This window comes from Oxyura jamaicensis, chromosome 19 (assembly GCF_011077185.1).
Source record: "Oxyura jamaicensis isolate SHBP4307 breed ruddy duck chromosome 19, BPBGC_Ojam_1.0, whole genome shotgun sequence".
In the NCBI taxonomy this organism is placed as follows: Eukaryota; Metazoa; Chordata; class Aves; order Anseriformes; family Anatidae; genus Oxyura; species Oxyura jamaicensis.
In genome coordinates, this window is record NC_048911.1 from 5,833,205 (window position 1) to 5,847,149 (window position 13,945).

The 13,945-nt window shown below is 49.0% G+C and overlaps 1 protein-coding gene across 2 annotated transcripts in view; it reads left to right on the plus strand.

Moving 5' to 3' along the window:
• The window catches only part of LRRC75A (leucine rich repeat containing 75A), a 71,445-nt gene extending 59,501 nt beyond the window's left edge, over positions 1-11,944 (plus strand). For both annotated transcript variants that reach the window (XM_035343196.1, XM_035343195.1), the window contains one exon: positions 9,759-11,944. In XM_035343196.1, the coding sequence (XP_035199087.1) occupies positions 9,759-10,362 (604 nt within the window). In that variant the 3' untranslated portion in view covers positions 10,363-11,944. The remainder of the gene's footprint in view (positions 1-9,758) is intronic.
• Positions 11,945-13,945: the final 2,001 nt, after the last annotated feature.

A 13,945-nucleotide genomic window follows, 5' to 3' on the forward strand; every position in this document is an offset into this window, starting at 1 on the left:
CTTTTGGACACTGAGACTTAAAACCTGATTCAAAGGTCTTTTTTTTCCAGTCACATCAGCCTCCCTTCTCTGTAGTGGGGAGCTGCTCATGTAAACCCAGTAGAGACTTGGATATTTTTAATATACCTAATCATAAAAGTCCCTTTCCAAGAGTTTTTTTTTTTTTTTTTTTTTTTTTTTCCTGTGCTAGAATTTAAAGAAAATATTCTTATTGTTTGTTCTAATGTAAACTTGAACAAATTCTTATTCTGGTCGAATTCTATTCCAGGAGGTCATTTACAGAAGCAGCAATCCCAACATGTTGTTTTCTTTTAAATTTGTGATTGTTTTTCTGTTGGCAGTAGTGCAAATTGCCTTTCCTGCAAATGCATGTTATTAATGGGGCGTCAGCTGCAGTTTCTTATTACGCTAGAGTAGAGTTTGTTGGAAATATTCCAGCGTGGTTTCTCTATAGGAAAATGCAGGTTCGTTGAGTGCAAAATGTATCATAGGAAGGAGGTTATAAATACATTTCATTTCGGGGATAAGGAGGGAAGAAAAATGGAGTACTCCAACAGCGCAATATTTACATTTTTCTACGAGAAGTTAAATAGGGCTATAATTATAGCAAAGCATTTTGATGGATGCCAAAGGCTTATTTTTAGAATTTTGTTTAGCAGGAAATTAAAAACAAGTTGGGAAAAATCCCTCTTCGTGTAACACATAAATGGTGGTTCTCGCAACGAGTAAGTCCGTCGCTTTCCAAAACACTTTATCCTGCCTCCTCGGCTCTGGACCATGACGAGGAGCTGGCTGTGCGACATGCAAATGAAAGCCATTCTTCTGCTTAATTATCCCTGCTGGAGATATTTATCAAGTTGCTTCTTCGGCTAACAGCACTTCATTTTCTGAGAATCTCAATGCTTTTAAAGGTTTAATTGGGTTCTTTTGCTAAATACCACGGTGATGCGGTGACACTGGCGCAGCAGTGATCTCGCAGCTGTAGGCTGCTCTGAGCGGCAGGGGAGAGAGGTGTTCTGATGGCAGCTTGGCCATGGGAAGGAGCGGGTGGTCTTTTGGTCCATCCCAGACTTTTTGCTAGGTTTATCCTTGCCATCTGCTGTAGAGGCTGCTGCCATAAAACTCCAGCAGTGGCTGTAGGTCACCGAATATCCCCCAAATGCAGCTGCTTCTCCAGCAGCCCATGCGTGAGCCCGAGGAGTTTATCTCAGTTGGGTTTTCCTTGGGTTCCCAGGTAATGGAGCTGTGATTTCTGCTTGGCTGATGCTGGTGGGTCACATTTATGTGGTTTGGACTGAAAACGAGAAACATTGTGAGTTTTTTCCCCTTTTAAATTTGAGTAACTTGTTCAGTGTGTCTGTTCCCTTTTGCCTGACGATATCTTTATTCTCAGCTTCCAAAATCAACGCAGTCTTCGTACTTCCAGCAGCAGTGTCCGTGAAAGGCAGTGCAGGAGCCAGCCCCTGCCTGCTCATGGAGCTGCCTGACCTTCATTACCGTATTCATTTTCCTCTTGCTCTGTCCTAGTAAATGACTGAGACATGTCAGCCTTAGAAAGTGACCAAATATAAAATTGCCAAAGCATTTAATGCAAAGAAAGTCTCTCTGTTTTTTCTCTTCCTCAGAAATATGCTCTAGGGTGGAATTAGAGGCAGCTGGGGAGATGTTGGTTCCGTTACCCAGCCCCAAACAAAGACTGTTCGCTGCTAATTCTGCTCTCTTCATCTGAAAGCTCTTTCTCCCCAAAGAGACTCCTCACCCAAAATATCATGTTCCTTCCTGCACACACACATTACTTTGAACATTAGGATGCTAGGTGCTTTTTGAGCCAGAGCTGAGTCTTCCAAATCCAAATGTCAGCCCATGTGAAATAAATACCCAGCTGAAGAGCCACGGGCTGTGCCACGAGGAGGCCATCCGATGTCAGGGTCACCAGGGGTGACAGGCAGGCGCCTCTTGTCCCCAGCCAGCTGGGAGGACATCGGGTGGGCTGTGTCCCTCCCGCACTCGGTCTGGGGCGAGGTGCTGGCTTTTAGGCACCAAGGGCTGGGTGACACTGCTCTCTAGTGGATGGCTCTTCATCGAGCGGGTGGAGATGCAGGAGCTGAGGCTGACGGAAAGGGTAGGTGCTCATCTGTGGATGAAAATGATGTTTTCTTGTTGTTTGCGTCATGATCTTTAGAATTTAACACGTCCATGGAGACATTACACAGGCACAGAGCCATGTTCACCTTCAGTAATGAAATGTAACTTGATTTATCAAACCATGATGGGAAGGAGTTATTGATGAAGATCTTCCTGATGCCAGCAGTCCTTCCACTAAGACACCGTGGCCAAAACCAAGACCCTTGTCAGCTCTTCTGGCAGGGTCCTGTTGCAGGGGATGCTCTTGGGTGCACAGAAATTACTCTCCCCATCCAACACCCCATGCACTTAGCAAGCTTTGAGCCTGGAATATGAGAGGAACAGGCCTGTGTAGCTTGGTGAGGAGCCAAAGAAAATTCAGCGGGATTTGGAAGGGAAAGGAGAGTAAACACAGAGCTATTCCTGGAGCAGCCCCTCCTCTTGGGCATGCAGAGGAGGTGAGCTGCAGGCATCACACGCACGCAAAGCTGGGTGTCCTGCTGCAAGAGTAAATTTGAGAGAAAATTGTAGCAAATCTGCCAGCTATGCCCTTAAGTAGAGTCTTAAAAAATGCTGAACTGGAGCAGAGAAATAGCCCAGCATTTGGGCTTCAGTAATGGCAACAGGCGTTACCCCTGCAATAGGCCTTAGGGCTGTTGCGTGATGTCATTCCCAGCAGCCAGAATTATTTTATAAATGGAAAAATTGATTTTGATGTCACACATCAGGGACAAAATTAGGAGCAAAGCCCACGGATGAAGAGCTGCAGGCTCGGGGGTCTGCCTTGCCTCCCGCCACATCGCACAGTGCTCGCTTGAGGTTGTGATTCTGGCAGCAGGGGCAGGACGTTACCAATGGGGATGTCGGCACCTTTACGATGTGAAACCTGCAAACCTTAGCAGAACCGTGAACATTCCTGAAGCGAGAAGCGATCAAAATAACTAATCCCCACTGGTACTTTCCCTCTTACCAGCAAATACTCAGGAATTTCTTATGTGTTTATTGGTAAGCTCTGAAGGAGTTTTAAAGTTAACATATTTTTATATTTTAAAAAGCCTCTTTACTCCGAATCTCGGTAAGGAGAGAAGTGAAATCTTTCTGGCTGTGAAAACCAGACTTTAAACTGCACTGTTGATAATCCCCTAACCCTTTCTGTGGCAGTAAACAAGGAGCTAAAGCAGCCATTGACTAATCCCAGCCGCACACACGTGTGCCGAAGCTGCCGGAGGACGTTGGCGGTGGACGGTGAGCGTGAGATGTGGTGGGAACCGAGCGGCTTTGACTTTTGGATGCAAACCCAGCCAATTTTTTTTTTTTTTCACCATCCTAACGTGACTGTCGATGTTATCAGCCACAGCAGCACTGTATCAGCTTCAGACCTCCCACAAAGCCCTTGATCTGGGCTGCATCCCAAGCTGGGAGGGCTGCTGCTCCTTTCATCCCCTGGGAGCTCTGGCTCCTGGGTCAGGGGGGTGTCCCACGGCTCATGCACGAAGAGCCTAGGACGCAGTGGTCTGTCCTCATCTTCTCAGGCTTAGTCATTCTTATGAGTTCAAAACTTGTCTTTGGCCAAACACCGCAACTTTGGGACAGGTCTTTTATCAAAGACTTCTTTTACCCAAGAAATGAGTGCTGCCTCCCATGCCAACAAACATTCTATGTTCACAGAAATCTTGACACCTATTTTGTAAAGTCTAAAACAACAAAAATCCATCCATGGGTCATAGATTCCCCTCATGGGCACTACTATTTGTGCAGTGACGTATTACTATGTTGCAGCCTTGGATGTTTGAACAACTTGACCTTAAAAGAATTATGAGGAAAAATGTGGAAAAGGTAAATGCCCTCAATATGAAGCATGTTTTCAAAGCTAATGTCATCTTGCTTTCAATAATTTTTGCTGGCATTTCTGTGAACAGTTTTCTCACCAGTGACATCACATACATTTCTTCACTCTCTGGGGATGCCTCATCTTATTTCTTGATTCCTTTGCCCTCCAAGAAAGTGGCTTAATTGTCCAGTTGCACTTTATTACAGGGCATGTCAACATCTCATGTCCCTAGTTATACAGCAATGTAGGGAAACGGCCTGAATTTAAACCAGGAGGAAAGCCCTTTCTTCTAATTCTCTTTGATCTAAACATCAACATTCTCGGTCATGGGAAGATTTTGTGAGCTGATCTGGTGCTGCATACAAAACAGCTCTCGGTTCTGCAGGAAAGGGCAGAAATCAGCAGGCTGGCTTGCATGGAGCAGCTTCACATCCCAGCAACATGTCCTGCCAAAGTGTTATCAGGGATTAGTGCATGGTTGTATGCCAAAACCTATCATTACAGCAGTCAAAACCCCATATACTGTTTCCAGCTGGGAAGAAAGCTGTGTCTTCCCCAATGGAATAGCTGAAACCAAGGATGAAACCAAGTGGGTGTAAGTGCTCCTCCACCACAACTCACTGGGATTTGTGTAATGGTAAAAATCTTCCTATAGAGATTTGGGGTCATTCTGTGGCAAACTCTATGGCAGGGATAAAAGTTTTTACAGCTGTTTGTTACCATAATATCCTCCTCATTGCCGTGAGACAGTTCACAGGATCCACGGAGCTATTTTTATTAAATCATGTTTGGAGTCCGTTTGCTTGTTTCCCGAGGGATAGACTGAGCGTAGGCAGCTGCAAAGCAGCGAGCAATCCCCCAGCACAGGGAGAGGGCTGTCCTGCTGATGGGGGAGATTTCCTCTACGGTTACTATAGGCTGCAGATCTTCAGGGTAAGAAGGCTATTTGTGCCAGGTAATCAATCAGTTTGGGTAGCTACCAGCCAAATCCCTCTCAAGGAAAACAGATAGATTCTTAAGGAGAAATTTTGTTTTACTTGCTGGCAGGAATTGTATGCATACACCAAAGGAAAAAAAAAAAAAAAAAAAAAAGGCAAATGTGAAGCAAGACTGAATACAACACAAAACAAAAAAAGAGCTGCCCTGAAGCTATCCCCACTCCCCTTTTTTTATCTTCTTGGGTTTGCTAAATTAAAGCCAGGGTAGATGGCCCACACAAAGTCACATGAAGGCAGGCAGGCAGCATCGCTCCACGAAGGAATAAAGCAAGGATCAACCCCTGAATACTGATTTTAGACATGCTTTAAAATGGTTATCACTTATTCACATAAAGGGATATTATGCCCTTTATTTGAAGTGAGGTCACGGTGTAACAAGCTTTGGGCTCCCCAACTACAAGATGAGTGGTTTAGGCTTTGTCAGCTAAGGTGGAAAGAAGTGTCTGCCAACATATAAATATATATATATTTATATTTACATTAAATGTATTATTCCATCAGTTTCATTCCCATTGTTGCCAAAAAATATACACATATGCAGAGATAATGATGTCAAGTTAAATGTCTTTCTGCCTACATACAGGTGGAAGGGGCCCTGGTGAAGGGATAATTACAGCTCTCATTAATTGCCTGCCGAGGTGTGTGTCTGAGGTTTCGGCTAACCCCGCACCCCACGACCTGTCACCAACAGAGGAACCACGCAGCAGTGCCACGTGTCCCCTGGGCACAGGAGGGTTTAGCGGGGCCGTATTGCCGAGCCCCAGGACGCTACTGATGTGCTCGCTGGAGCTTGGCACCAGATCGTTCAGTAACAGCTCCCGCACTGCGTGACCCATCTTGCTGCAAGGGAAAGAACTCCATTAGAGGTTATACATTAAACAAGGGAAAACATCAGGGGTTTGGAACTGTTTTAAAAAAGCCCTCTCGCTCTCCTGGGCATTGTACTCGAGCTCTGATCCTCCCCGTAGGTAAGGCACCGCTCTTATATCTACCAGAGCTTCCAGAGCTGTTTACTCCTACAAATCCTGGGCTATTTTCTTGTGTTCAGTAAGCTTAAAGGTTGACCTAACACTTCTAAAGCAAGGCCCCAACTCTTTGGATGAAAGAAGCTTAGGCTCAGCCTGACAATTTTGATTTCAAACACATCCTTATGGCAGAGCAGCCCAGGCTCACCTCAGGTGAAAGGGATTTGGATCAATCACTGACACAACTTTTCTCTGGAGGTATTTAGGCTGGGTAAGCTATTTGCCTAAAGCTGCTGCCGCAAGGAAACCAGAGCCCAGATGCTGCAGCAGCCCTGTGCCCGCCAGCCAAGCCATGACCCTTTCTCCAGCCCCGCTGGCACCCAGGGAGAAATTCCTGACATCCACCCACTCCAAAAGACTTCATTTTAAAGCAACCTGTCGGGGTGCAGCAGATACAGCCTCTCTTCACCACATTTTGTGGCTGAGAGGAGCCCAGCTGGGGTCCTCTAATTGCGATCTTGCACCAAAATTAATAATAATAATTTTAAAAATATATATTAAAACTATAGAAACTGTCTGGCCAACCTTCTGCTCAGCAGCCTGCGTGAATAATCTTTGTCAGGGCAAACCAGCAGCTGAAATGTGCAGATAATGACAAACAGTTAGAGCAGCTCTCGTTAGGCTTTCCCCAGCCCCAATCCGCTCTGTGCCCAGCCCCCGGGGAATGCCTACAATAAGCCACAGGCTCACGCTTAATGATCCGAGATTTGTTAAAGGGAGGAAAAAAAAAAAAAAAAAAAAAAGCTTTCCAATATCTGTGAGTAAGCCTCAAGTGATGGTTCAGAGCCTGCTGGGCATGATTGCGGGCTGGGGCTCCTGTTTATGGGAAAGCACAGCCCACTCGGTGCACAGGGAGGCGCATCCATTAGCCTGGGCTGGGGTCTGCTCCTCAGCTCGCTCTCGGCTGCCCGAAGCAATGCAGAGCCTGGCAACCATCTGGGCTTATGCTCGCCACTGTTTTGCCCAGGCCCATGGAAGGCTGCTGGGTTTTAACCCCAAAAATCTCACATTGCTGTGTAGGATCCAGCAGGAGCAGAGCTCTGTGCTGGGGTTTCAGTTGGTGTCAGCTAAAGCTGGTCCCATGAAGCTTGAGGACCCTCTTGGATTTTGTCTGAGCAGGAGAAGCACACCCCTCTATTAAATATAATACAACAAACCCCAGCGTGTGACAGCGCTCTGGTTTCCTTGCTCCTGGTGCCACATGCAGAAGAAAATAGAATTTCCTTTGCCTTCAGCTGTTTTGACTTTTCTTATTTGCTCTTGCCCATCCTGAGCTCATCCATCACTTTGGTGTCCCAGCTAACTGTGCAGGGTACGGCCCTTTTCTCCCAGGCTCTGTTCTCAAGGCTCCGTTATGGATTGCTCTGTCCCCACTGCTGCTGAACAAGACATCTTGTGCTCGCTCCTGTGGGCAGGACTGCATGGCAGGCTGGTGCAGGCGATGGTTCTGCACAGCAGCCCAGATGTCTGCCATTCCCCCAGCCTCCCAGGGCTTCCCATCAAGGGTCCTGAGCTCATGGTAAAGCGCTGAGATGCTGCAGGACAGGGCCTGATGGTTCCTGACAGTATGGTGGCACAGAGCAGAGGAGCCTGAGGAGCTGGAGACAGCAGAAAACACCTCCCAGAGGAGAAGGCAAATATTCTGGGAGATTGCCCACACAATGAAATAATTTAAACGCATCATTTGAAAAGCTCCAGTGTAGTTCGGCACCTTCCAAGCCTGATTTCTATGTGGCAGAAAAATATATATCATTTTTCTAAATTCCTTCTATCACTTTGTAAAGGTTTCAGACTGGACCAGGTTTGCTTGCTCCCACTGGGCTTAACTCCGGCTTCAGGAGCAGAAAGGATTTTGGGGAGACCTTTCCTGGTGGCAATGACATTATTTCGGCATTGAGCCTGGCCTTTTCTTATGGCTAGATTGCAGGAGCTGGTGACAGGCCAAGTGCTGGCAGAGGTGGTTGATCCCTGGCTGTCTAGCACCTCTCGCAGACACCACGCTGCTCCAGGATGCTCGCCCTGCCTCGTGCTCCCCATCACGTATCTGAAGGGTTTTCCTCTGCCAGGCAGGAACAGGGCTCGAAATTACCCTCTGTCTCCCGGGTACTTGGGATTAGGTTATTAAGAAGTCAAACGCTCGTCTTAATGATGGCTGGAAGAATTGGCTGACTGCTGCACAGCCCCACAGTGTTCAGGCTGGGGAATTAATTCGTGCAGTGGCCATTTGGGTTAGAGCCGCCCCTGAGTTTCTCGGGAAGACGCGCGGAGGTCCCTGGGCACCCCCCGTGTCCCGCCTGGTCGCTCCTCTCACACATAAAGAACAGCTGAGCAGTTTCCGAAGCATGAAGCGAGGGAAAATTTGATTTCCTTAAGGAGGCCTTAACATTTCACAGCCTAGTTTGGGTAGAATTCAGTCATTTCACTTGCAGCACGGCAGGCAGGTGCCTTTGTGTTACAGCATGAGGCTTGCACTTGTCTATGGAAGCCCATAAAGGGATCAGGGCCCCATGAATAAAAAAGGAATTTGGTTCTTTCCTATGGGGTGTTCCCTCAGCAGAAATGAAACTCGACACAATTTACCATTCCTGAGCTGGGTTACTTGTGGGTTACCTTGGGGACAAGGCTCCACAGGTACCAGCTGCCTGCGCACAGCCCATGGCTGGGGGTCGCATGAGGTGGGATCAGACATAAAACTCCTTCTCCATGCTGTGCAATACAGATGTCCACCAAGGTGTGCTGACACCAGAGCAGACACACTCGGAGCCGGTCGGCTTGCTCTGCAAAAGCAGTGTTCGTGCTGGTTTGCACCTTCAGCAGGAAAAACCAACAGAAGCCAGCCAGAACCATTGCCCAGCTCAGGATATAACAAACCGCAAAAATTCTGCAGGTTTTAGCAAGAAGTTCATGCTTGTGCCACAGCAGCAGATGAGAAAGGGGGGCTCACCCAGCTGGCAGGAGCAATTAGCATGCACGGGGCTCTCCCCACCTCCTAATTCACTCGGAATAATTCATCAACAGAAAGCCCTCAGCAGTGATCCTCTGCCGACAGGTCCTGATTGTAGATGTGTTCTTTGATTCACTTTGGAAGATAAATGGACCTGTGAAGCTCTAGACGAGTTCGGGCTAATGAGTCTCTGTAGGGCCATCGTGGGAATTCACTCATTTATCTGAGGATTTGGCGGCAGTGCTCATCTCCCTGGCAGAGAGGCTGGGGAGACACCCTAGCTCTAACATGCTGATGGTGCTGGATCTCATCACCCAGCCCTGGAGGTGGCAAGCCCATGTTTGCTGTCTTGGGCTAAACTCTTCCTGTTTTGGGGCCTCAGTTTCCCACCTGCACAGCCAAGAGGGCAAAACTCCATTCTCCTGCTGAGTGAGCTGCGTAATCACCGCTGCGAGACGTGTTATGCCAGCACTGGCACACGCTGCAGTTCCTGTCCATCTAAGCAAGGGTTTCCTTACAGCTTTTTGGCTTCTTGCATCTTCAAAAGCAGCAGGACAGTCGGCTTTTTTTCCATAGGTTTTGCAATGGACATGGAAAAGGAATATGCTGCTTTTTCTAAATTATGGTTTTTGAATGTGTTTTGCTTGTTTCTGACCACCTATAACCAGCCTTGTGGCCCCCCCCCCCCAACTACACAGACACCCCTGGCCTCCAGAGAACGGGTGGTTACCCCCAGCTGAACATCTCACCTAAATAATGCATGGTCCTGCCCTGCAGGAGGCACCAAGCAGAGGTGTCCCCCACATTTACACCCCTCTCCTTTTCCTCCCCTGCAGCCTGAAGGCCGTGCTGATGGGCAAGCCGCAGGACAACACGGTGGACTTGTCGGGCATCCCGCTGACGCTGAAGGACCTGGAGCGCATCGCGTCCTACCTGCAGCACAGCTCGGAGCACATCGACACGGTGGAGCTGTGCTTCACCGAGCTGACGGACGAGATGCTGCTGCAGCTGCTGCCGGCGCTCTGCGTGCTGCCCCACCTCACCACCCTCTCCCTCAACGGCAACCGGCTGACCAAAGCCATCCTGCGGGACCTCACCGAAACCCTGAAGGACCCCAAGAAGTTCCCCAGCGTCACCTGGATCGACCTCGGCAACAACGTGGACATCTTCTCCTTGCCCCAACCCTTCTTGGTCAGCCTCAAGAGACGATGCCCCAAGCAAGGCAACCTGCCGACCATCCTGGAGTTTGGCGAGGGGCAGGTCAGCGATTTGGAGAGCCAGGACGGCCGGGCCGAGAGCCAGGAGGACCTGCGAGCCGACGAGGGCGATAAAACTGGAGCGGGCACGACCGACAGCACAGGCTCACAGCCGATGGACAGGACGGTGGAGGCCAAGGCGCTGCCTGGCTCGGAGCAAGGCGCCTCCACGCCGCAGACGTGACGCTCGGCTCCGCAGTGAGCGCGTTGGGCAGGGGTGGCAAACCCGAGACCTCCGCAACAGGGGTCCTGGCAGAGGGTGGGCGCAGGCGGCGGGGATGCTCTGGGAGCACACAGCACCGCCTGCCTCCCCTGCGATGAACGTCGACGTGGTTCTCCTCGACGAACACACGGACGGGATGGCGGTGAATATTTACGTTGTAGGAAAGCTGGCTGGGTATTTTTAAGCGTTAGTGCTATGCTTTTTAATTCCTTAAAAATGTGTCATCAAGGTGGTGTAAGACAAGGCCCTCAGAAGAGCACAGAACCAGAGACGGAAGGTGACCAGGTCTAACAGGATCCTGGCTGGTCGGCAGACAGATGCCACAGCAGGACTTCAGACCTCTCCCACTCTGACTTCAGGAGCTGCTGCTGAATCGCGTGCCTGGTGAGACGAGCCCAAAGCCTGATTGCACACTACGCAGGGATGTTCCTGCTACCAGCATGCCAGCCCCACGGGAGGGCTTTGCCTTCCTGGTGCTGGCGTGGAGCTAGATCCTGTGCCTGGATGCTGCCCTCTGCAGCCATACCAGAACTGGGCTGGCCCTGCTGCCTGCCCGGGGTTTATTCGGCTGAAAAATCCCCTTTCCCACCGGCCGTGCTGCTGCGATGACTCCAGGGCTTCCCATGCGGTACCTGGAGCTGGCACCAGGGCACTCTGTCTGTCCTGGGGAGTGAGCGGCGAATTCCAGAGCTGGGGCTCAGCTCAGGCTCATTGCTGTTGCTGCCAGAAGAGGCCACAATCCCAAAGGCTTATAAAAGAAAAAAAAAATAAAAAAAGAAATCCAACCCCTGGGGAGTTCTTCCCTCTATCACTGCCATTCAGGACTGGGTGGACACAGCCAGCCGAAGCCTCAGAAAGGTTTTGGGGTCACTTGGCTGTGTTCATGCCCACCCCGGACCAGAAGTGCTTTGTTTATAAAATGATTTTTGTTTTGTTTTTAAGAGACATTGATTTTATTTTATTTTTGGATGGAAAATGGATCACAACAGAGCATCAGCATGGGAATGCGCTTTCGCTTCTGAACCAGAATTTCCTTTGATCCTAAAGCAGGGGGAGGGCAGGAAAATGGGAAATATTTCCCCTCCCTTACATCCAAAGGACCAAACAGGACTCCCCTTGCTGAGAGGGAGCCCCTCTGTATCCGTTCACAGCCCTTCCCATGACCAGCCTTGCAGCATCATTTTCTGCCTCAGAGCAGTGACCCTCCAGCTTTGATTTTTCTGGGTGTAAACAGACTTTTCAGTCATTCCTTGGGTTCTCTTTGTTTAACATCACTGCACGGGAAGCTGTACACCTTTTCCAGGGAGGTTCAGGCTGTCAGTTGTTGTTTCTCCTCCATATGCAAGTAGGTAAACTTAGAAGAAAATCTGCTACTCGTTTTAATACATTTGGCAAAGTTCAGTATGATTTGCATGTATCCAAGCCTTTTTTTTTTAACGCTAACTCTTTCCAACAGGCATGAAGAATCTTTGCAGTGAATCAACTGTTCTGTTTGAAATAAAGGAGCTATCCGTAATCAAAATAAATGACAATGTTTAATAAAGAGGTGCTGAGATCTCTGCACAGCCGGCTACCCAGCTCCCTGGTGCCTCAGCACGCCTACAGCCGCAGGGCAGAGTGGTGCTGAGCACAGTGCTGAGCCTTCTCCAGATTTTTCTAGCTGGCTGAAGAAACAAACAGCCCCATTCAAGGGCTGGATTTGGTAGGTTCAGAATACATTATATGGGCAAGGGAGGTGATGGAGATGGATGGCCATCCTTATTTTACATATAAGAAGCAAGTAAGAGCTCTCTCGGTACCCCAGTGCTCATCACACAGCTCCCCTTCCTCCCATGTACAGCCCAGATCCCCCCCTCTGTTTAAATTATTTAAATCACAAGTTCTCTGCTGCACAGCTTTTAATTTCTGCTAAGTATTTGCACAGGAACCAGCTGCCCGAGGCCTCAGCATCCACCTGTCCCCCCCACCCCCCCAGTCTGGCTGTGCAAATCCAAAAACCAGAGTGACTTTGTATTTAGAGAGCTGCATCTTTTATTTATCCTGTGTACACTGAACTCCCTCACTTACACAAAGCATCAAGCCCATTGCTCTCCCTCCCATTGCTCTCCCATTTCCCTCCTCCCCCCTCCGCCCCAAGCTGAGCTTCTACATGCTGCAAACCTCATCGGGAGCTGGTTTGCATTTATCTCCAGGGCTGCTGTGCAAAGGACAAGCCTCCAGAGAGCCCCCACATCCCCAGCCCTTGCACCATGCAAGCAAGCTCTGCTCTCCCAGCACAGACAGGCTGCACCAGTTTCACTGTGTCCAGCAAGATTTATCTCCCGAGACAGGGAAATAACTGGAAAGGGCCTTTTATTAAAATATTCGTGCATGCTGAAGCCTGCACCGCATTACTGACTGTCATAGGAAAAGAAAAATAACACAGCTCTAAGAGACAGCATTGTCATAAAACCAACAGGGCTTTAGCTCCTCTGTCTCTTCCTTGCAGTGTGGGTTAGGTTAATTAGCCATTTATTGCACTTCAGCATGATGCCGATCCTGTGGGCTCAGCGAAGAGTGATTTTTTTAAAAAACCACAGGATGAGATTGCTTCCCTGCCCAGCCACCAGCAGCAGAACAAGCTTGGAGATGGCCCCATATACAATCAATGTTTCCCATGCTATGGGGGCTGCTTGCTGTGGGAAGAAGCTCTTAACTGGCCCTAGAATAAGGATTTGAGTACTGGAAATCACTGCTGCAGATTATTAAAGCTGACTGAGGTCATTTGTCATCAAGGTGAGTGGGAAATGCCCACCTTAAAATAAAGAGTCCATAAAAAAACACGTTGGGGAAGCAGGCTCCAGGGCTTCTCCTTCCAAAGCCCTCAGCCAGGCCACGCACAGAGCCAGGACTTTTCCACCCGTGGCGTAACTCAGCAGCTGGGGGGCGATTTAGGTGGCTGTAGCCAGGCCATAACAAAACCTACACAAATCCCATGGGTATTGCGAGGAAAATCCACTCTTGCAAGAATGCTTCAGCTGCTGCTAGGTAAACCAAGAAAAAATGGGTAGGAACAAAGGGGGATTTGCAGGATGCAGTTTTCCCAGGGAGAAAATGCCTCTGGGGGGGATTTTGACACAGGACACAAGAAGGGAGACGAGCGAGACCCAGGCAAATCCCACCCACAGCACGTGGGATGAGAAAACTGTCTGCGTAACAACCCAGGAGGAGGTTAGGCTAAAGCTGTCAGCTGCTGAACCACGCTACCTGCTGCCTCGTCTTTTTCTCCTTATTAGTAGAAGAAAAAGTCCTGGCTAGGGGAATCTGTTGCATTATTTATTGGCAGCTCACGCTGGTGTGTTTAACACCGGGCCCAGAGATAGCGCGCAGGCTGCTGGAGCTCAGCTGATAGGCAAAAGTGTTTATAGTGGCAACTGGAAAAGCAACCATTATCCCTTAAAGGCTACCTGGTTTACATACAAAACACTGAGCAAGCACAGCCAGAAACCAGAGGGGCTTTAGCCCTCACTGTTCAGGGAGCTCTGAACCAAAGTGACCTTGCAGT